At 42.4% G+C, this 23101-nt stretch overlaps 1 protein-coding gene across 1 annotated transcript in view; it reads right to left on the bottom strand.

Annotated features, from left to right (window-relative positions):
• The window catches only part of PLOD1 (procollagen-lysine,2-oxoglutarate 5-dioxygenase 1), a 1142395-nt gene that overhangs the window by 282241 nt on the left and 837053 nt on the right, over positions 1-23101 (bottom strand). The window contains exon 15 of the mRNA XM_044063038.1: positions 20693-20758. Coding sequence (XP_043918973.1) covers positions 20693-20758 — 66 coding nt within the window. The remainder of the gene's footprint in view (positions 1-20692; positions 20759-23101) is intronic.

The raw sequence follows: 23101 nt of genomic DNA, 5'->3' as shown, positions 1-23101 counted from the left end.
AGGTAAAGCTTTAGTACCCCTACCTGATGTCAGCATTACCAACCCATATGTCAGGAATGGTTTGCTGTAACTAATGGAAGTTTTGATGAAGTTCTGGTTTCATCAGATGAAAAGTGCTTATAGATGAAAGTGCTTAACTTCTGTTTTATTGTTTATTAAATACATTTTAACTTAATCTTGGCTCTTGCCTGTTTCTTTTGCCATGGACTTGGTGCAACCTCGATTTGTATTAGGTCCATATGTTAGGAATACTGCAACAGTGATTTCAGCCATAACATTATCTGTCTTTGGGCCTTTGTCTCCTGTTACCAAGCAAAGAAACAAGAGATTTGTTCTGGAAGATTCTGTTGTTGCCCTACTTACCCTACTTAAAAAAGTTAACTCAATAAACAGTTTTTGCAATCAATGGAGCACGTTTTTTAAAGACTCTACTTTAATGGTAAAACCAGCAGCTGCTATGTCAACAAGACAAAAATATTTCAAACCAGTTTTATGTTTTTTTTAGGAACAGACATAATAAAAATGTCTAACATGACATCTTGAGGCACTTTCTCTTAGGGGGCTGGCTTTACCCTTCTACGTTTACCGCTATGGATTAGGCTGCAACATTTGAATATTCTTCCCTGTTCTTACAGAAACAGCTGTCACTGGAATGCTCTTCCTTATCTGTCTCACCCTATCGTGACTGGAGTGTTCCTGAACTTTGGTCATTACAATATCGGTCACAAATATAGCTGCTGTGTCATTGGTTGAGTCTCAGAGGGCAGCATAATGTGGGTGAAAAGCAAGGAGGGACTTGGCATTTCAGTTCTACAGCAAAGTTTACAAAATCCCTACATTTCCTTTAACGAAACTGTTTTGTCACACTTAGGTACTGCATTGTGGTATCTGATGAGTTAAGTGCCACAATGCATTTTGTCAAAGTCTATCGATATTTATTTGGATCATTGTTTCAGTAAAAAGCTTCACAAACCATGGCCCAAATAAATTCAGTCTTCTACCTGCTGATGTCATGTCAGGTATCGTGTCATATACTGTAATGAACACATATCTGAGCAAGCATCCTGTAAAGTCTAAGGACGCATCCTACATTTTTCCCAAGTTGATGTCAATGAGGTTAAAGATCGCCCTTACTCCTCAGTGGCATCAATGCAGGAAAATCAAATTTCAATAGACTTTTGCCTTTGTTTTCTTTCATTGTGGATGCAAAGAAAATATTTGCCATTAGAATGAAGATCCTCGTTAGTACTTCCTACAGCACATACAGTGGTGCACAAGGTAAGTCACGCAAACATGGCAAAACACTTTTAAAAATCCATCTCCCTCTACAAAGAAAAAAAAAAAAGCAAAAGTCCACAAACTTCACTTAGTCTGACCTATTTTTTTCTTAGCTATTCACAACTAATGCAACTTAACGTAGTTATGCATTTTACAAATTAAATGTTTTATTTTTTCATTTTTACTTGGAGTGACACTTTTTAAAACATTAATCCTAAATTTAGTACAAATCATTTTGCTGGTTGGCACTTTTTAGCCAGCTGTTACTTTTTAAGACGTGACTATTACTTTCTGTGTGAACAGCGGGCTTTCATTTGTTCAGAAAAATCATAATACTTACTTTTTCTTTTTGATAGGTCCCCTCCCTGTTCTAGGAATCACAGCATGTTAAAACATCTAATGCAGTCTTTAGCAGTGATTCATACACTGCCTATTGCAGTTTTCTTAGCTGCTGTTCCTGTTTTTCGATTACAGTGTTACACCCTTTTATGATGAACAACAAATCTGGGTTATTCACCGAGTACAGATATTCTCTAAATCTGCCCCAGCAACTTGGATTTCCTTGCCAAATGAACTAAGACAAATTAACACTTTCCCTGACTTTCATAAACGGCTTAAAAATTTCTCCACAATCAAAATGTAACTGCTTTTGATGAAATGTGAGACCACTGTGCTCAGTAATAAACTGTAACCTTCTTGTTTCATCTGCCATGTTTTTACTTATAACCAAAGTGTACAAATGCATTTTAAAAGTGAATATAAAGGATTCTGCTGACTCCTGCAAAGGTATATATGTTTTGTTATTTCTCTGTGCCACAGTTTAAATTACTGTTACTATCTTTAATCTTGTTTGTACACATTTTTTACTCCACTGTATTTGCCTATGGCCAAGGAAATGGCTGAAAAGGGTTTTTGAACAACTTCAAAGTGACTTCCTTACAACTTAAGTAAATAAATAAACTTATAAATACAGACACGATAAATATATTCATATTTGGTAATGAAATCTATTTCATGTCTCCTAGCACATCGCTCAAACCTTTTTATAGGATCATAGGAGATTACCAGCCTATCGACCTGGTCATTTTAAGCCTAGCCATTTCATCCCAATGTAATACCACAGAAATGCTAGTCAATACCCAAGATTGCATTTAGTGATGACTGCCCATGTCCAGGAGGGTCGTGGACTCTATAACCGGGAAGATGGTACCCCGTCCACTCTTCCACTTTCCTCTTGAACGATGTCATAGAAGTGCTCTATTTAACATGAATTGGTAGCCTGTTTCAAAGATGCGACAGTCACTGGGAGAAAAATCCCTCAGGTCCCTGAAACAGGTAGCTCTAGTCCCGTTTGATTTACACATATGCAGCAAGTTCATTAGGTTTGGGTCTTGAATTGTTCTGTAGGCCAGGCATAAGTCTCTCCTAAGAAGTCTATACAATACAGAGTATAATGACAGGGAGTTTAGTCAGTCTGTGTAGGGCACATGCTGGAGCCCTTTATCTTCTTTGTTAGAAACCTCTGAGGTCTGTCTGATTACTGCAGGTGCTTAGTACAGTACATGCAAGTAGAGAAAAATTATTGTATAGTATTCCTTTGTATAGCATGCATTCTGCATGTCCTGTATACGTTTATATACTGTATTTTTTTTTTCTGTACAAGTTTTTTTTAATGTAAAAATGTTTGCTGATCTGTACTACTGAGTTATTTCATGTGGAGATTTTCTCCCTGGGCCTCTGCTGAAAATGGGCAGCTAGTCCAGTTGGACTTCCCCAGTAGATAAATATTAAATAAATAAAGGAGAGTGTGTGAGTATCCTTCTCCCAGGTTACTATTTTTACCTCATACCTGGCTTTGGTTAATTTGATCAGGATCTGAAGTTCTTTGTTTTGTTTATTAAGAGTGTTTTGGCATCATGAGACTTAGGTTAATTTTTGTATATAATATTTTTTTTTGCATTTGGGTTCCATCACAGGGAGTTTACTTTTGAATATGGCATTATGATTATTTCTGGGAGGGGGCAGATTCATCAATGTGGTTACTTACATGTACATACAATTTAGCAATGAAGGATTCTTTATAAGCCTTAAGTTGGAATGGGCTTTTGAATTTAGCCAGGTCATCACTTAGTTTTAGTATATTAGCCTTCACACAATCTCTGAATACCAAGAAACTTTAAGATGCTTCATGTTCCAGCCTTATGGTGAATGTGATTGAATTACTGCCTGATTTGACCAAGGAGTGGCGGGGAGGAAAGCAGTTGGAACTGTCTACCATTTCTTCCCAGTTGGAACTGTCTACCATCTCTTCCCAGATGGAACTGTCTACCATCTCTTCCCAGATGGAACTGTCTACCATCTCTTCCCAGGCTGATACATATTGTACCCCTTTTGAATAGCACAGAAAGCTAAGCCAGTTGATGGAATCAATAATCTTTTGCTCATATTGTGTCAACTTTCATGGAGATGGTAGAATGATGCTCAATGCAAAGCTCATACCAGTCTGTGACACATATTCTGAGAGCTCCATCATGTCTCTCTATATACAGTCCAGTGAGATGCATCTCAAGTCACTTACACTCACATGTACTATGACTGTATCATGTGTGCACTTACGGAACAAAGACTTAAGTGCTTGTGTGATGTGATGAATCTTGGTGCCTGATTGGCACCAGATAGGCAACTGAGCATGACCCTCTCGTTGTACAGCCTGGTGAGTGGTGCACTAGTGTGTTTTACTAGATATTGAATTGGGTAAAGATGTGCCTTGAGCTTTTGGACTGAGTCAGTGTGACACTTAGATGTATGTTTAGTGCTGTGTGAGGCTACTGAGAGTTCCTGTTTCTTAAGTTACATTTAGGAGGCCTTGGTAGTTTATGTAGGTTACTTTAAGTGCATCAGCATATGTAAGTCTGTGTTTGGCATGAGCTGTGTGTGCTTGGTTGTGTGGTACTGACAACAGTACAGTTTTGTACCTACCATAAATGTAGATGTTCGAGTGTTCACACTGCTGCAGTCATCACACTTGGGTTATCCTGCTGTCAGGTGGTCCCGCAGTCGGCCAGAGTTCCAAAGTCTTGGTCCGGCGTCGGTTGCTGTCGCTTCTTCCCTGACGTCAGTGCGCTAGGGGTATATAAGTTGCATCCGACACCATTTTCTTCAGTTTTTCTTGCCCCAGATGTCAGGTGCCCCAAGAAGGTAGGCAATACATATTGCTAATAACAGTTATGCATAAAAAATAACAGTAATACCTTTAGCTACAAGCAAATACACCACAAAGGTTGTGTAGGATAGAAAGGTAAAGATAAGGCCAGCCAGTTCAGAGGGGATGGAGGGAGGGTAACCAGTACTGCAGCAGTGTGAACACTCGAACATCTACATTTATGGTAGGTACAAAACTGTACTATGTTCATCGTGTTACACTGCTGCAGTCATTACACTTGGGTGGAATCCCAAAGCTAAGGTTGGGTGGCTGGTCTATAAGGAGTTAGGATTGGGTATGAGGTCCTGCAGAACTGCAGTGGCAAATCCTGCTCTGGATTTAGAGTAAAGAGGCAGGTGGTAATGCTTGGTAAAGGTGTGCACTGAACTCCAAGTTGCAGCCTCCAAAATTTCCTTTGTAGGTACCCCTCTGAGAAAGGCCATTGAAGTGGCTGTAGCCCTGGTGGAATGTGGTCTAATGTGTTTTGGAACTGATTTTCCATGCTGCGTGCAGCAGTAACGAATACAGTGTCCTATCCATTTGGATATAGTCTGCTTTGAGATAGCCTTGCCCTGTGATCCTGCTGCATATGCTACAAACAGTTCCTAAGTTTTCCTGATAGCTTTTGTTTTGTCCAAGTAGAAGTGTAGCTGTCTGTGTATGTCCAAAGAATGCAGAAGTTTTTCCCCATTATTCTGGGGGTTTGGATAAAAAGTTGGCAAATGGATGCTTTGGTTAAGAGCCACACTAGATACCACCTTTGGCATAAAGGTAGGGTTTGTCCTTAGAGAAACCCTGTCCTGATGAAAAATTATAAAAGGTTCCACTGCCATTAATGCCTGTAGCTCTGAGACTCTTCGTGCTGAAGTTACTGCTAGGAGCAGAGCTGTTTTCCATGATAAAAATTTTAGATCGGCTGTATAAGCTGGTTCGAAAGGAGGCAGGGTCAGTTTTTCCAAAACGAAATTGAGGTCCCAAGTTGGTGTTGGTGCTCTCTGGGGCGGTCTTATGTTTTTAGCCCCTCTGAGGTACTGTTTTAGCAGGGGGTGAGAGAATAAAGGAGGATCCGTGTTGTAATGTGCTGAAATGGCAGAGGCGTGGATCTTAATTGAAGAAAAGGATAGGCCTCTGTCCAGCATCTCAGTTAAGTATTGTAAAATCTGAGGAATGTTTGGGACAAGAGGATCAAGGTTTTGAGCCTGGTTCCAGGTGCAGAATCTTTTCCATTTTTCTGAGTAAGCCTTCCTGGTGCTACGCCTCCTGGCCTCCAAAATGACATCTATAACTGCTTTAGAGAGAGGTGTTGCCTGTTTGTCTAATGAATCTGCCATGCAGCCAGGTTTAAGGTTTTGAGCTGCTGGTGCAAGATCTGATTGTTTTGTTGAGTCAGAAGGTGTGGAATTTGAGGCAAAATCCATGGTGGGCCTTGAGCAAGGTTCCTTAAGATAGGGTACCAGTGCTGCCATGGCCAGTCTGGAGCGATCAGTATCATCTGTGGTTTCTCTTGTCTGGCTTTTAGGAGCACCTTTGAAAGGAGAGGTAGAGGTGGGAATGCATATACTTTTAGGTTTTTCCAGCTGAACAGAAGAGCATCCACTTTCCATGCTTGTTTGTGGTAAGTCCTTGTGCAGAATGTTTGTAGTTGGCAGTTCAGTGGGAGGCAAAAAATCTATGTCTGGGCATCCCCATTTTGCGTTACCATGCTGAAGATTTATGAATTCAATTTCCATTCGTGCGGGTCCATGATATTTCTGCTTAGATCATCTGCCAGAGTATTTTTCTTTCCTGGCAGGAATTGTGCTTGCAGGTGAACTTGGTACGTTAGAGCTGTGTTCCACAAGGTCATGGCTTGCCTGCAATAGGGGGTAAGAATGAGTGCCCCCTTGCTTGTTTATGTACCACATAACTGTGGTGTTGTCTGTCTTTAATAACAATTGTCCTGGATGCAGAAGGTCCTTGAAAGCTGTTAGGACATTTTGTACAGCTAACATCTCTTTCTGATTGATGTGTAGATGCATCTGGTCTGTGATCCACTTGCCCTGCATGCATTTTCCTGCCATGTGCGCTCCCCAGGCATAATCCGAAGCATCCGTTGTTAGAGTTTGCCTGGTTGTGGGTAGGGTGAAAGGCTGACCCTTGTTTAGGCGACATGCCTGTGCCCACCATTGAAACTCCTGTTGTAGGCAGGGAATCATTGGTATTACTGTTTCTAAACTGTGAGAGTGTTGAGTTCAAACACTTTTTAGGTACCATTGTATTTTCCTCATATGCAGTCTGGCATATGGTATTAGTAGTATGCAGGATGCCATGAATCCCAGGACCTGCAGAATTTTTCTTGCAGGGGGATGGGACTTTTTTGCCAATAATTGAAAATATTGAGTTAGTTAAACTTGTTTGTCTGGCGTGAGGTAAGCCATCTGGGCCGTTGTATTTAAGCTGGCAATCAGGAATGTAATCTGCTGTGAGGGCACTAGTTTTGACTTCTTTTCGTTTACTGTGTACCCTAGAAAGGTTAGCAACCTTTTCACAAATGCCAGATGCTGTTGGAGGATGTCCTTTGTCTCTGCGTGAATGAGGCAGTCGTCCAGGTATGGATATATTTGAATCCCTTTTTGTCTGCAAAAAGCAACTACTGGTGCCAGGAACTTTGTGAAGACTCTGGGTGCAGTAGATAAGCCAAAGGGCAGTGCAGAGAATTGGTAGTGCATTGAGCCTGCTTTGAATCTGAGGTATCTTCTGCAATTTTGTCTGATAGGGACATGCAGGTATGCCTCTTTGAGGTCCAGAGTAACAAGCCAAGCGTTCTTGCCCAGCATGGGTAGACGCTGCTGTAAAGTCAACATTTTTAATTTTGGAATATCCAGCTGAGTATTTAGGATTGAAAGGTCCAGTATGGGCCTCCAGGCCTTGTCCTTTCTGGGGACCAGGAACAGTCTTGAGTAAAATCCTTGTCCTTGTTCTTGCTGTGGTACTTTTTGAATAGCTCCCATGTCCATGAGGGCTGAAATTTGCTTTTGTGCCTCTGCCCATTGATTTTGTGGCAGGTCTAGCATTCCTTTTAGCCTTGGTAACGTATGAAAGTGGAACCTGTAACCTTGAGACACAATATTCAGAACCCATTTGTCGTGGGTGATTTTTTGCCAGTTTTGAGAAAAAAGTGTTAGTTTTCCCCCCAAGAGGACTTCCAAAAGGGAAGTGCTTGGCATACGAAGGGAAAGTCATTGTGACTGTTTCCTGTAAGGTTGAGACTTGTCCTCACCTCCTCTTGGGGTTGAGGTGCCCCACTGTTTTTGTCTGTTTGAGCCTTGGGGTTGAGATCTGCCTCTTGGGCCTCTGTATCTGCCTCTCTGTGGCCTGTCTGACACTGGAAAGGACCAATTATTTGTAGGCCAATTTCTGCTAAATCGAGGTGGCTGTACCTGCAAGAAATCCTTGACTGTTTGCATAGATTTAGCTTTTTCCTCCATTTTCTTTAACACCTCTTCTGCCATAACACCAAACAAGGTATGATGCTGTAAAGGAGCACCCAATAATTTTGCCTTAACATGATCAGGTAAACTCTGTTCTTTTAACCAAGCATGCCTTCGAATCACTGAACCTGTAACTGCAGCCCTACAAGAGGCCTCTAGAGAATCAAAACCACATTGCATGCAACAAATCCTGCATTTCTTTACAATCAGGAGCTTCTGAGCTTGCAAGCATTTTCTGTTTTAATTGAGTCATTAAATGTTGTTGGTACTTAAGCATGTGAAACTGGCAATTTAAAGCTCTTACAGCTAAAGTTGCAGAAGTGTATACTTTCTTCCCCCATCTATCCAAAGCTCTGGAATCTCTGTCAGAGGGTACTGGATTTTTAGCAATGGAAGCCTTAACCCCTTTTGGACCCTGGGAAATAGTTTTTGAATCAGCAGAAGGGTTTTTATAAAGAAACTTGTGAGAGTCAGGAACTCTATAGTACCTATCTGGCTTGGCTTGTGCAGGGAGCATGGAATCAGGAGATAAGCTGGATTCGGAGAACACATCATCCACAATATCTAGCACAGGCGGAATAGCCAGGGGCCTGTGCTGAGGTAGTAAAAGGGAATCTCTGAGCCTTTTCTTAGAATCTGAGTATTCCTGACTTTCCCAATGGAAGTGCTCCCTCATGGTATGTAAGGTTTCCCCAAAAGAACAATCCTCAGGAGGAGAGGTTGAAGGGATAGATTCTTCAGCATCAGAGTCCTCATAGGGAGGTATAGAGTACCCCTGGTCAGAAGTGGAATCAGAAGAAATGGAAACCTGATCAGAGGAATCATAGTCTGTATCCTGCCTAGGCCTTTTCTCAGGAGGGGGATGGGAACCCCTGATTAGAGTAATGAGGTCTTCGGCCATTTTGAGCGTCTGTTTTTTAGGCATGGAGGTTTGTCTAGGAGAAGGCTGTACTTGTTTCTTTGTCTTTAGTGGTACTTTTTGTCTTGGCTGTTGTTTTGATAGTAAGTTGTGAAGGTCTGAAAACACCCTCAGAAGCCGATGCCTGCTCAGCGGCTCCGGACCCATCTGAGGTATTAGTTTCCATAGACCCAATACCTTGAGTTTCCAGAGGCCTAGTCGTCTCCACGTGAGAGTCGGAGGTGGCCTGTGGCTCTGAGGTAGCGGGTGTCAGGGGCTGCGAAAGCGCCTCACTGAGAACTGGCAAACCTGCGACTGGCCTAGAAGAGGCTTCGTCGTCGGTTCTGGACCTTGGATGTCTGTCTTTATCTTTGTCCTTGCGTTTTTTCGGTAATGCGGTCATCGGGTGATCCGGCGGCATAGTATAATTGAACCTTCGGCCAAAGTAGTGCAAAGCAAAATCAAAATGCCTTTTAATAGTACGTTTGTTAAATCTAGCACAGAACCGACAACTAGTGACGTCGTGATCAGGGCCTAGGCATGGAATACAGTAAGAGTGGAAGTCCTTATGAGGTATTTGCTTTCCACGAGAAATACAATTGTTAGCTTTTTCTGACATCGGTCTGAGGCAAGAAAAAAGTTTTCCCAACGGGGTACTTAGCTTTATTGAAGACTTCAGTTCTGAAATTCGACTTCGAAAATCTCAGGAGTCAGCCGATTGGCACTTGCGAACTGCTTCTGCTTCGGGCACCGCACGGCAAGAAAGACTGAAGAAAATGGCATCGGATGCATCTTATATAGCCCTGGCGCACTGACGTCAGGGAAGAAGTGACAGCAACCGATGCCGGACCAAGACTTTGGAACTCTGGCCGACTGCGGGACCGCCTGACGACAGGATAACCCAAGTGTGATGACTGCAGCAGTGTAACACGATGAACATCTGTTTGTTATGCGTTGCAGGTTTGTGAGTGAGCTTTGATCAATAACATTGTATAACTGCATCTCTCACACTCTATGTCTGCTGATTTTAGTAGCAGATGGTTTTCAGTAAATATGACACATTGTTTCAAGATACCCATTTCAACTAGGATGGATAAAGAGTCAGTTGGAAAATGTAAACCCATTGTTAAAGGTGCTTACTAATGTGGGCTGAAGGGGTTGCTGAGCGTGTGTTTGTGGAGTTGATTTACCAGAGTTGTTACCTGACTAAAACAAAAACAATCGAAGTCAACAAACGAAGAGCAACTTGCTATCTAGCAGGAACTACAGCCTCTTCTTACAACTAATGGAGCAACAGCGGTGTAAATATTGGCTCTAGGAGAAGTCGCCACATTGACTAACCTGGATGTAACACTTCAATCCCACGTAAAAAAATTGGTAAAAAGGGGGATGAAAATGATGATAAATTGGGGGAGTATACGGCTCTAAATGGCTGCATACATAAAGTGTAGTCAGATCAGCTGCTGGACGATGGGCAATCTCACACTAAATCGTCTTTTCTATGACACAGAACATAAGGAACAAAAAGCTCAGTAACGTACACCAGCAAGTTAATATTTGCACCAATATCTCTTAACAGAGCAAGGCAGTATGATGGATGAGTATCATTCTGAAGCTGATATCAGTCTGGAAAAATTGAGATGAACGCACCTCAGTGAAGTGCAACTACAGAGATATAATGAGTTGTATGTGTTTTATGCATGAACATTATGATAATTTAATAATTTCTCTGGAAAGGAACTTGATAACATGATCAATGATGTTTCATTTTGAAGCAAATATCAATGTGGATAAATTGACCACAACTCTAGTAGATACAGGTCATATATCAGTAGAGATACAAGAGTTTATTTGTCATATTGTGCAAAATATGTTTTGTTTTTATATTTCACTCATTATCTTGGTCATACAGTATATTACAATGCTGGATGAGGGCTTGTTTTGAAGATAACATTGAAGCAAATGAGTGAAAGCATACTATAGATGCCTATACAGTATGATTTTAAAGATGCTGTCACTTACTTTAAGAAAATACTCACTGGCTGTTTAGTTACACTGGAATTAAGAAGGCTAACAGGAGTCAAAAGGATGTTGCAACCACAGGGGGTATAGAAGGGATATGGTTAGTGATTGGAGAGATGGGAACACGGTGCTTAGGTCCTGAGACCAGACAATGAAAACTGGAAAAGAACTGACCTGGGATCAGTCTTGGATAAAATGAATGTATGGAAGTTCATTTTTTGAAATATATAATGCTTTATTGGGTCAATTAAGACGTATGAAGTAAATCCCGGTTAAAAGTAATCAAAGATCTCAAGTTGTCAACTACATTGCAGGTACCAGGAGTAAATAGGCCAATTAAATGCATTTGGTTAATTCAGGCTTACAAGTTAAAAGAGCTGGTATAATGGCTAAGGTCTTTAACTCACAGATACAAGGTACAGGATTTCATTCTGACTTCTGGTTAATGGCTAGGCTTGTAATAGCCTACAGTCTGATAATTTAGTATCACAAAAGGGGGAGTGTTTGTCATAATGGTTAAAGTCTTTATCTCACAGATAAAAGGAAGACTTTTTTCTGACCTTGTGCTGTTGGCTAGTCTTAAAACAACTCTTCAGATAAGTTAGCCTAGTATTAGTCTATGAACCTATGAACCAGAAAAAATAAGGCTTGGCTGGTCAGAAGCTGTGGGTGTTCAAACAGACAAACATAAATGGAACAAGCTATGTCTCGTCTACATAAGCAATGTGTTCCTGAAAATTTACAATTTTCAACTGGCAATGCCTAAACAGATATTTCACACACACCAGAGAAGCTATAGCAAATGTGCTCTGGTCAGAAAGATAGATGCTGCAGATATAATGGTTAGGAGAAGAGAATATGGTTACAAATCTGTTGGCTATGTGGGAAACTGGATGGCTATAAAAGGGAGCTCCCATCATTGTTGAATAACTCTGGCCTTAGAAAGTACAGTTTACGATGGCTATATTTTTGACAGGCTGAGTAGAAAACGAATGACAGGAAAGGCATGGATTTCTAAAAACTGGCAACTTAGATGGAATAATAACAAGATGGAAGTTTGAGGTGGCTCCTTTGCTGAAGGATGTAAAAGATATTAAGGATGAAATTTCTAACTTAGAACAGCAAGTGTTAACAGACAAGAGAGTGACAGATAAAGGCAGGACACACAGATATCTTAAGTATATCCTTTGGTTCATCTTGTTGGATAAAGTCAATGACAATGATTAATAGCTAGCTACAAGGAGCTCAGCAATGTTGGAACCAGCATACTAAGTAAGGGTTTCTTGTTGTCTTGTCCTTCTATTCTCCCTCAGCCCTTACTCTCTGGCTATGAAATGTAGTCTTATTCTGCCAGCGCTGAAGGTTAAGTGACTTGTTTCTAATCACACAGTACACAAATGGAGGTTGAAGGAATCAAACATCATGCCTACTTTGTCAAAATGCACTTAAGCAACTCTCAGAACAGTATAACTCAAACGTTGCTGGGTTGCTGTAGTTGAGGTTCCATTTGAAGAGGTGAATGTCACATTTTTGTTCAGTTTCTCCCTTTTTTCTGAGTTTGTGCAAGTTTGCTCCCCTCTTCATAGGGTTGCAGGGGATTTGACCCCTGCAAAAAGTACAGTTTTGTACCTACCATAAATGTAGATGTTCGAGTGTACACCCTGCTACAGTCATCACACTAGGGTTATCCTGTCGTCAGGCGGTCCCGCAGTCAGCCGGAATTCCAAAGTCTTGGTCCAGCGTCAGTTGCTGTCGCTTCTTCCCTGATGTCAATGCGCCAGGGGTATATATAATGCATCCAACGCCATTTTCTTCAGTTTTTCTTGCCCCAGATGTCAGCTGCCCCCAAAAAGGTGGTCAGTAATTAGTACCAAATTAAGTAATTTTTGCACAAACACAAAATCCCTCCAGCTATAAGCAAATACATCAGGAAGGTATTGTAGAGATTTAGCCAGTTAGATCAGAGGGGATGGAGGGAGGGTAACCTGGACTGCAGCAGGGTGTACACTCGAATATCTACATTTATGGTAGGAACAAAACTGTACTATGTTCATCGTGTTACCCTGCTGCAGTCATCACACTTGGATAGAATCCCAAAGCTAAGGATGGGTGGAGGAGTTATAGAGGGTTAGAGGAGGCTAGAAGGCCCTGCAGAACTGCAGTGGCGAAGCCAGCTCTAGTCTTAGAGTAAAGTGGTAAGTGATAGTGTTTGGTAAAGGTGTGTACTGAACTCCAAGTTGCAGCTTCCAAAATCTCCTTGGTTGGAACCCCCCTGAGGAAGGCTGTAGATGTAGCTGTTGCCCTGGTAGAGTGGGGCCTAATGGTAGCAGGAACTAGTTTTCCATGATGGGTACAGCAAAAACAAATGCAATGTCCTATCCATTTGGAAATAGTTTGTTTTGCTATAGCCTTCCCTTGTGAAGCTGTAGCATAGGATACAAAGAGCTGGTCAGATTTTCTGAAAGCCTTAGTTTTATCCAAGTAGTAACGAAGCTGCCTGTGAATGTCCAAGGAATGCAGGAGTCTTTCTCCTTTGTCCTGTGGATTTGGGAAGAAGGTGGGTAAGTGGATGGTTTGATTTAAAGCCACACTGGAAACCACCTTAGGCATGAAGGAAGGATTAGTTCGTAGAGAAACTCTGTCTTGATGGAAAATGAGGAATGGCTCTACTGCCATTAGTGCCTGCAGCTCTGAGACTCTTCTAGCTGAAGATATTGCTAGCAGCAGGGCAGTCTTCCATGATAGAAACTGTAGATCTGCAGAGAAAGCTGGTTCAAAGGGAGGTAGCGTAAGTTTTTCCAGAACAAAATTGAGGTCCCATGTTGGTGTAGGTGCTCTCCTGGGGGGCCTAATGTTTTTTGCCCCTCTGAGGAACTGCCTTAGAAGTGGATGCGAAAATAAGGGTGGATCCGTGTTGTAGTGGGCTGAAATAGCTGATGCATGGATTTTAATGGAAGAAAAAGAAAGTCCTTTGTGCAACATCTCAGTTAAATACTGTAGAATCTGCGGCATGTGAGGCTGAAGTGTGTTTTGGCCTTTAGCTTGGTTCCAGGCACAAAACCTTTTCCATTTGTCTGAATAGGCCTTCCTGGTGCTGGGCCTCCTAGCTTCCAGAATAACATCCATAACTGCTTGGGAAAGAGGAGCTGGCTGGATGCTTAGGTGATATGCCATGCAGCCAGATTTAAGGTTTTGAGCTGGCTGTGAAGAATCTGATTGTTTTGCTGTGTGAGCAAAGGGGCAATTTGTGGTAAAATCCAAGGTGGGCCCTGGGCCATATTCCTCAATAGTGGGTACCAGTGCTGGTGTGGCCAGTCTGGGGCTATGAGTATCAGTCATGGTCTCTCCTTTCTGACTTTCAGAAGCACCTTTGTGAGGAGAGGCAATGGAGGGTAGGCATATACTGTCAGGTTTTTCCAACTGAATGAGAGTGCATCCACTTTCCAAGCTTGACGGTGAAGTGTCCTTGTACAAAGTTTTGTTAGTTGATAGTTTTGAGGACTGGCAAACAGGTCTATGTCTGGAAGGCCCCATTTTTGAGTTATCATTGCAAATACTTGTGGATCCAGTTTCCACTCGTGGGGATCCATGATGTTTCTGCTGAGGTCGTCTGCCAATGTGTTCTTTTTTCCTGGCAGGAATTGAGCTTGTAACTGAACTTGGTAAGCCAGAGCTGTGTTCCACAAGGTCATTGCTTGCCTGCATAGAGGGTAGGAGTGTGTACCCCCTTGTTTGTTTATGTACCACATTACTGTGGTGTTGTCCATCCTTATTGTAAGTTGTCCTGGATGTAACAGATTCTTGAAGGCTGTCAGAGCATTCTGTACAGCTAGCATCTCTTTTTGATTGATGTGCAGATTCCTTTGATCTGCAGTCCATACGCCTTGAATGCACTGTCCTGCCATGTGTGCCCCCCAGGCGTAGTCCAATGCATCTGTTGTCATAGTTTGCCTGGCTGGGGGCAAGGTGAAAGGCTGACCCTTGTTGAGGTGACATGCCTGTGACCACCATAGAAACTCCTGTTGTAGGCAGGGAATGAGAGATATCATTGTGTCCAAGCTGTGGCTGTGTTGAGACCATACGCTTTTTAGGTACCACTGTAATTTCCTCATATGCAGCTTTGCAAATGGTATTAGTAGTATGCCAGATGCCATGAAGCCCAAGGCCTGCAGAATTTTTCTTGCAGGTAGTTGGGTCTTTGTTGCCATTGTTTTGAAATATTGAGTAAGTTGTAGTTGTTTGTCTGGCGTCAGATAAGCCTTCTGGGCCGTTGTATTCAAGCTGGCACCCAGGAATGTCATATTTTGTGAGGGTACTAGTTTTGATTTCTTTTTGTTTACTGTGTACCCCAAGCAACTTAGAAGATGTTTTACAAAAGCCAGATGTTGTAAGAAGATGTCCTTGCTTTCTGCTTTGATGAGGCAGTCGTCCAGGTATGGGTATATTTGAATTCCTCTTTGTCTGCAGTATGCAATTACTGGTGCCAGGCATTTTGTGAAGACCCTGGGCACAGTAGATAAGCCAAAGGGCAGTGCAGAGAATTGGTAATGGGTTGAACCTGCAATGAAACGGAGGTATCTTCTGCAACTTTGTCTGATAGGGACATGCAGGTATGCCTCCTTGAGGTCCAACGTTACTAACCATGCTTTCTTGCCCAACATGGGAAGAAGCTGCTGTAGTGTTAGCATCTTGAATTTGGGTACTTGTAAGAAGGTGTTTAGAATTGAAAGGTCCAGAATTGGTCTCCAGGCATTGTCCTTTCTGGGAACTAGAAAGAATCTTGAGTAAAATCCTTGGCCTTGCTCTCGAGTAGGTACCAGTTGAATGGCTCTCATGTTCATGAGAGCTGTAATTTGTTTTTGTGCCTCTGCCCATTGATTTTGCGGCAGGTTTGGCATTCCTCTTTTCATTGGCAAGGTGTGAAAATGGAATCTGTATCCTTGTGAAATTATGTCTAGGACCCATTTGTCCTTTGTGACAATGTGTCAGTTGTCTGAAAAAAGTGCGAGTTTTCCTCCCAAGGGGGCTGCCAAGAGAGTGTTGCTTGGCCAGATGAGGTGCAAGTCATTGAGTTTGCCTTCTGGTAGTTTGGGACCTGTCTTCTCCTCCCTTCTGTGTTGCAGTGCCCCATTGGCGAGGTTTGTACTGGGCTTGTGGTTGTCCTCTGCCTCTTGGACGTCTGTATTTACCCCTCTGTGGTCTGTCAGTAGCTGGAAAGGACCAATTTTTGTTGGCCAATTTCTGCTGAAGCGAGGGGGCTGTACCTGTAGGAAATCTTTGACTGTCTGCATAGATTTTGCCTTATCCTCCATTTTCTTTAAGACTTCTTCTGCTTTAACTCCAAAAAGAACATCCTGCTGTAAGGGAGCATCTAGAAGCTTTGCTTTAACATGATCTGGCAGAGTTTGTTCCTTTAACCAAGCATGCCTACGTATAACAGACCCAGTGACAGCTGCTCTGCAGGAAGCCTCCAAAGAATCAAACCAACATTGTAAAGTATGTTTGCCCACCTGTTCAGTTGCATGCAACAGATCCTGCATTTCTTTCAATTCAGACTGTTGAGGGAGTGTGCTCATTTTTTGTTTTAACTGAGACATTAGAAATTGCTGATATTTTAGCATGTGAAATTGGCAATTTAGTAACCTCATAGCTAGAGTGGCTGAGGTGTAAACCTTTTTCCCCCACCTGTCTAGTGCTCTGGAGTCCCTTTCAGAGGGTACAGGATTTTTTGCCATAGAAGCCTTAGCCCCTTTGGGACCCTGGGAGATAGTCTCTGGATCAGCAACAGGGCTTTTATAAAGAAATTTGTGGGAATCAGGCACTCTATAGTATCTGTCAGGTTTGTCCGGAGCAGGAGGCAGAGAATCTGGGTTCAAACTGGATTCCAAGTAAACATCATCCACAATGTCTAAAACTGGGGGGATGGCAAGTGGTCTGTGCTGGGGGAGTAAAAGAAACTCTCTGAGCCTTTTCTTTGAGTCAGAGTGGTCCTGACCTTCCCAGTGAAAATGTTCTCTCATAGTGTGTAAAGTTTCCCCAAAGGAGTAGTCTTCAGGAGGAGAAGCTGAGAGAATAGAATCCTCAGCATCAGAATCTTCATAAGGGGAGAAGGAGTAATCTTGGACCTCAGAGGAGCCTGAGGAACTGGACACTTGTTCAGAGGAGGCATAATCTTCCTCTTGTCTAGGCCTTTTGTCGGGTGGGGGTTGGGAACCCCTGATTAAAGAGATCAAATCTCCAGCCATTTTGAGCATCTGTTTCTTAGGCATGGGGCCTTGAACTGGAGACTGAATTGCAGTCTTTTTAGGTTTAATAGGAGTCTTAGTCTTAGGATACGTTTTTATGGTGAGCGTCGTCGGTCTGAAGACGCCTTCAGAAACCAAAGGTGTTTCTGCAGCACAGACATCTTTTTCAGCAGTGTTGTCGGTAGGGGCTAAACAAAATGGCTGCGTCTGCCTAGTACTCTCTGCCAAAAGCTCTGAAGCGGTCTCGGGTTCCAGATCTGCGGTAGTCAGGGGCTGCATCGGAGCCTCACTGAAGACCAGTGAACCAGAGACCGGACCAGCCGAGGCCTCGGAGTCTGGCTTGGGTCTAGGCTGCCTGTCCTTATCCTTGCGTTTTTTGTGCACGTCGGTAGTTGGTTGCTCCGACGGCATAGTGTAGTTAGATTTTCTACCAAAGTAATGTCATGCGAAATCAAGGCGTCTTTATAGTACACTTATTAAAACTAGCACAAAAACGACAACCAGTGATGTCGTGGTCTGGGCCTAGGCAAGGTATGCAGTAAGAATGAAAATCCTTATGAGGTATTTGCTTCCCACAAGAAATACAATTGTTAACTTTTTCTGACATCGGTCTGAGGCAAGAAAAGTTTCCCCAACGGGGTACTTAGCTTTATTGAAGACTTCGGATCTGAAATTCAACTTTGAAAATCTCAGGAGTCGGCCGACCGGCACTTGCGAACTGCTTCTGCTTCGGGCACCACGCGGCAAGAAAGACTGAAGAAAATGGTGTCGGATGCATTATATATACCCCTGGCGCACTGAAGTCAGGGAAGAAGCGACAGCAACCGACGCCGGACCAAGACTTTAGAATTCCGGCCGACTGCAGGACCGCCTGACGACAGGATAACCCTAGTGTGATGACTGCAGCAGGGTAACACGATGAACATCAATGTTGTGTGTGTTTTACGACCTTGGGGGTGATACTGTTTTAAAATGAAACATCCTATGGTTTTAGATATTTTGTGCATGAATAATCAAGTCTTGATTAAACAAGAAGCAATTACTCAGAGTGGATCCGAATCAAACTTGGGACTACAGGAAGCAGCCTGTTAGCAGCTCTCAATCTAAATCCTCTACTCTAATTGGCAGACATTACCAACAGACTAACAAATAGAATACATTGTAGCATGTTCACAGAATCACACCTTACCAGGTAAGAAACTACAGTATGAATACATCCATGTATATTTATTTCTGTGTGTGTGTGTGTGTGTGTGTGTGTGTGTGTGTGTGTGTGTGTGTGTGTGTGTGTGTGCGTGTGTGTGTGCACGGGCACCCGTGCGTGCAAACATCTGTGTGCTGCATTTTACTCACTTTTGTCAACTGCCTAAGGCTGACTGTATCATCAAAGGACAGAAAGAATGGGTGACATGAATCATCATGGACTTCTTCGAGAAGGTCACCAAAGCAATGGATGAGGGCAAAGTCATTCACGCTGCCTACCTTGACCTGGCCAAGGCATTTGACACAATACCCCACTTGGGTATTGTTGACAAACTCAAGAGGTTAGGTACAAATATGTTTGTCACTCAGTGTGTAGCCAACTGGCTCACAGACAGGACCCAGGAAGTTAGAATTGGGAAGACCACCTCTACAAAGAGGGCAGTCACAAGTGGAGTCCCTCAGGTATCAATCCTTGGACCGCTCCTGTTTGGCATTTACTTATCAGAAGTCAAGGCCAATGTCAGTGGTCTCTGGCTGACTAAATTTGCAGATGATTGCAAATTAGGAGTTGTCATTGAATGCCATACTGACACAAATGTTCTCCAGGAGGGGCTGACACAGACAAACAACTGGTGTAGAGACATAGACTAAAACTAAATGCCAAGAAATGCATAATAGTATCCTTTGGGAAGTCATCCACCCCTGATAACTATCATATTGGCAACACACCACTTAGAGTTGACACAGTAGTCAGGGCTTAGGGACACACATAGATAGTAATCTAGCCTTTGATCATCATGTGTCTACAGTGGTGAGGAAATCATTCTATGTTGTGCAACTTATAAACAAAGGTATGGCATCTACGTCCAAGGAAGTCATTGTTCCACTGTATTTGGCATTCATCAGACCTATCGAGTACAATGCTTCCTTTGGTATGTAGTGAACCAGGAATATCCAACAACTGCAACGTCCACATAGGTTCCTCACTAAAAGAATACAGGTAAGTAAGTAATATGTCCCCGGGCCTCCGCTGAAAATGGACATGTATCCAGTCGGACTCTCCCGGTCAACAAATGTAAAATAAATAAATAAATAAATAAATATCTTGTGCAGATCACCTCAAGGCCCTATGTATTCTGCCTTCTACAGGCTTTTGAGGGGAGATCTATGCCTGGCATAAAGGGCATTCTCAGACCCCACTATGATGGACCTCCTGCATATTCACAAAAAAAAAAAAACCAGCACCAGAATTACCCATTGTAAAGAATTAAACCTTGCCTGTGATATAAACAGGATCTGCTGGAGAGATAGGCATGTACCCAGAGACTACTCCGTCTATGGAACAGGCTCCCCGTCTGAAGCAGTGTTCCTCCCTAACCCAGTTCAAGTGCAACTTGGACAATTGGATGGGAAACTGGAAATTCATCCCTGGTTTTGCACCTATGTCTCTAATAGACAAGAGATAACCTGGAAATGGTTCATCCCCAGACCCATACTTACACTTATCAAGGGTATCAGAACTTGTCAGAGATTTGGGATGCATGGCTAGGCTTAAAAAGGTCCTTGTGGTCATTAGCCTAGTAAACGCCTATGAACCTATACGCTGTTAAAAACTCTGGGCAATACGTAGTCTGCACTGTGAATGCAGTACATATATATATATATATTAATATATATATATATATATATATATATATATATATATATATATATATATATACATATATATAAAATTACTCCTAATGTAAGCATACCACTCCCCCAGGCAACAATGCTACCAACTGCATTTGTAATGGGGCTGGTGTCTCCCTTAACCCCATCTAGTTTTTAAAGGGAGGTTAGGGGGTTCCTATGCTCCTTACAAATAGTTAACTATGGAAAAAACACATATTAGAGAAAGTGTGCATTGCTTTTAAAATCTAGGAAAATAAAAAGGCAAATAATAAACACTATTAACTTAAACTGTATCTGTTACTGCATGGATTTTAAAAGTTTATGAAATATATATACAGGCTGCTGAAATGTGAGTGAGGAAGTGAGCAGCATCAATGCTATTACCGTAAATGTCCTTAATTACACTGAGTTCGTAGCATGGTTTAGGGCTCGTATCAATCAACAGATATGCAAGAATACAATGAAATTTGAAGCAAGGAGTGGGAATCATATAAAACTCAAATATAAAAGCAACACAAGGTTAACAGTAGTAGACACACACGGCTGTGACGTGAGTAGGACTAATTTTTATTGCAGCCACCATCTCAACTTGCACTTATAGATATATGATGACTATTATAAGTGCAATATACAAGAATATTCCCCTGTGCAAAAATTCCAAAAATTCCACTGCAGTAAGCAATAAGAAAATAACTCTTACTGTTTCAATCAATTTTCCTTCAAAGGTTTGACTGTAGTTTTGATGAATGTACTTTTCCCGCCAGTCCTGTAAGAAAAACATTTAAAATTTACTTTCCAGTATGCACAACAAATACCCAAGCTTCTACTCCATAAAAGTCTACAAATTCTGCAATATTTCTAAAACAGTTTATGTTATAACACCATGCTAAAGGAAATAGTGGGGAAGTGAGAGTTATATAAAAAATACAGCACAAACACTACTTGATCTAGATTCATCACTGATCTGACTGTCGAAAAGTTCCTTGTAACACAACCCAGGTTATTACTATCCCTTGTTAATGAAATATACAAAAATAAATAAAATAATAAAAGAATAGATTCTGGTGCCTGACCTCATCTTGAATGACCACAATGTCTTCTCACCAAGAAAATCAAGGAACTAAATCACAAAAAGCTACTCTGAATGCCTCAAAGCCCTGATCTCCTTCTCCAGTGTCCTACATGCTGCTAAGGGGCGATCTCTGCCTTACACACAGAGCCTCTAATGTCACCATCCTTGCAGACATTCTTCACATCTGTAAGTCTAATAGTAGCAGAAACACCTACTCTAGAAACTTCAATCTCTATTGCAACTTAAACAGAAGATACTGGAGAGAGATATATGTCATCGTCTTACTTTATTCAAGCACAGCCTGGATGCATGGTTGGGAAACCTGTTTGTACAGTGCAGAAAAGAGCACAACATTAACAGTCTTGTTTCTCTAGCCAAGCCCAGACACACGTTTTTGGGATATGGGAGGAAACCGAAATACCCAGAGGAAACCCATGTCATTGCAGGGAGGACATGTAGACCCCACACAGAAGGCACCCCAGCTGAGAATCAAACGGGAGAACCTCTTACTGTGTGCTGACAAAGTTAACCGCTGCACCACTGCAATGCCCAATAATGTATTATTATTATTATTTTTTTTTAAGAATTAATTCCCTGTAATGGAGCTCTGTATATTTGTATTGTAACTTCCAATAGGTGGAGCCTAAGCTTTTTGATAGAATCAACTTTTGTCCTCACATAGGTTCATAGTTGTGTACTAGGCTAATGGCCCTGGAGCCTTTACAAGTCTAGCCAAAAAAAACTGCCCAGGCACCGTGCCACCCGATGTTAGTTCACAGTGCCCCTATCCAGTTGTAGGGCAACTGAAATGATCCCTGGGGTGAACTTTCTGTTACCCACCCACTCGTCAAGATTTCTCTTGAAGAGGACCAGCAAGGTGCTCTGCTTGACATGAATTGGAAGCTTATTCCAGAGTATGGGCAGTCTTTGGGAGATGAACCTGTCCCTGCAGCATGTTCTGTTAATTGTGGTAATGAGGTTGTGATCTCTGGAGCATGTGGTGTTGGGGCATTGGGATTTCTTTAGGTGTAGCATTTCAAGTAAGGCTTGGTCGGACATGACTTTGTAAGTCAAGCAGAGATCACCTCTAAGTAGATGATAAGAGACTGAGAACAGCTGAAGTTTCTTGAGTCTGTCCATGTAAGACATGTGTTTAAGGCCTTGGATCCTTTTTGTGAGATACTTTTGTGGCCTCTCTAGTTGTTGTAGGCGTCTGGTCACATACATGCCAAATGGGGTGTTATAGTCGATGATTGGCCTATTAAGGGATGAGTAGAGAGGGATGATGACCTCATTCTTCCTAGATCTGAAACCTTTCGTTGTAAGATATGCCACATAGAAGGACTTTCTGACCACAGTGGCAATGTGGTGGTCGAAAGTGAGGTGGCTGTCGATCTGGGTGCCCAGATCTCTTATCTCTCTTCAGTGTTTAGTGGGCTCCCAACAACATGGTAATTTGTGGGAACTGAGTTTTTTCCAAAGGGGATGATCATGCATTTTTTGGCATTAAGCTTCAGACAATGGCTCCGACACCAGTCAATGGTCTCGGTGAGGCCTTTTGTAGGATGTTTGCATCACTTGGGAATTGATAATGACTCCTAGCTTGCAGTCATCAGCGAACTTGGTCAGCTAGAGACCTTCTGTGTTGGCCTGGACTACTGAGAAGTAGATGCCAAACAGGAGAGGGCCCAGGACCGAGCCCTGTGGGACTCCACCCGTGACTGGTCGACAGTTTGACTTGGAATCTGCAAATTTCATTCTGTGGGTCCTGTCTGTGAGCCAGTTTGCAACCCACCTAGTCATGTAAGGACTGATGCCTAGTTTGGTGTGTTTATCAATAATAACTGAGTGAGGAATGGTATCAAAGGCCTTGGCCAGGTCAAGGTCAGCCGTATGCACTGCCTTACCCTCATCCACAGCCTTGGTGACTGCCTCGAAGAAGTCAACCAGGTTCAGCTGGCAGGATCTCCCCTAGATAAAGTCAAACTGTGTGAGGTCAAGAGTTTGGAGATTGCCTATATCTTTGTTAAGCAGATC

Source organism: Protopterus annectens, chromosome 2.part1 (genome assembly GCF_019279795.1).
Source record: "Protopterus annectens isolate FY-2018-M chromosome 2.part1, PAN1.0, whole genome shotgun sequence".
Lineage (NCBI taxonomy): Eukaryota > Metazoa > Chordata > Ceratodontiformes > Protopteridae > Protopterus > Protopterus annectens.
The sequence above is the reverse complement of the archived record's forward strand: the minus strand, read 5'-3'. Positions and strand labels throughout refer to the sequence as shown.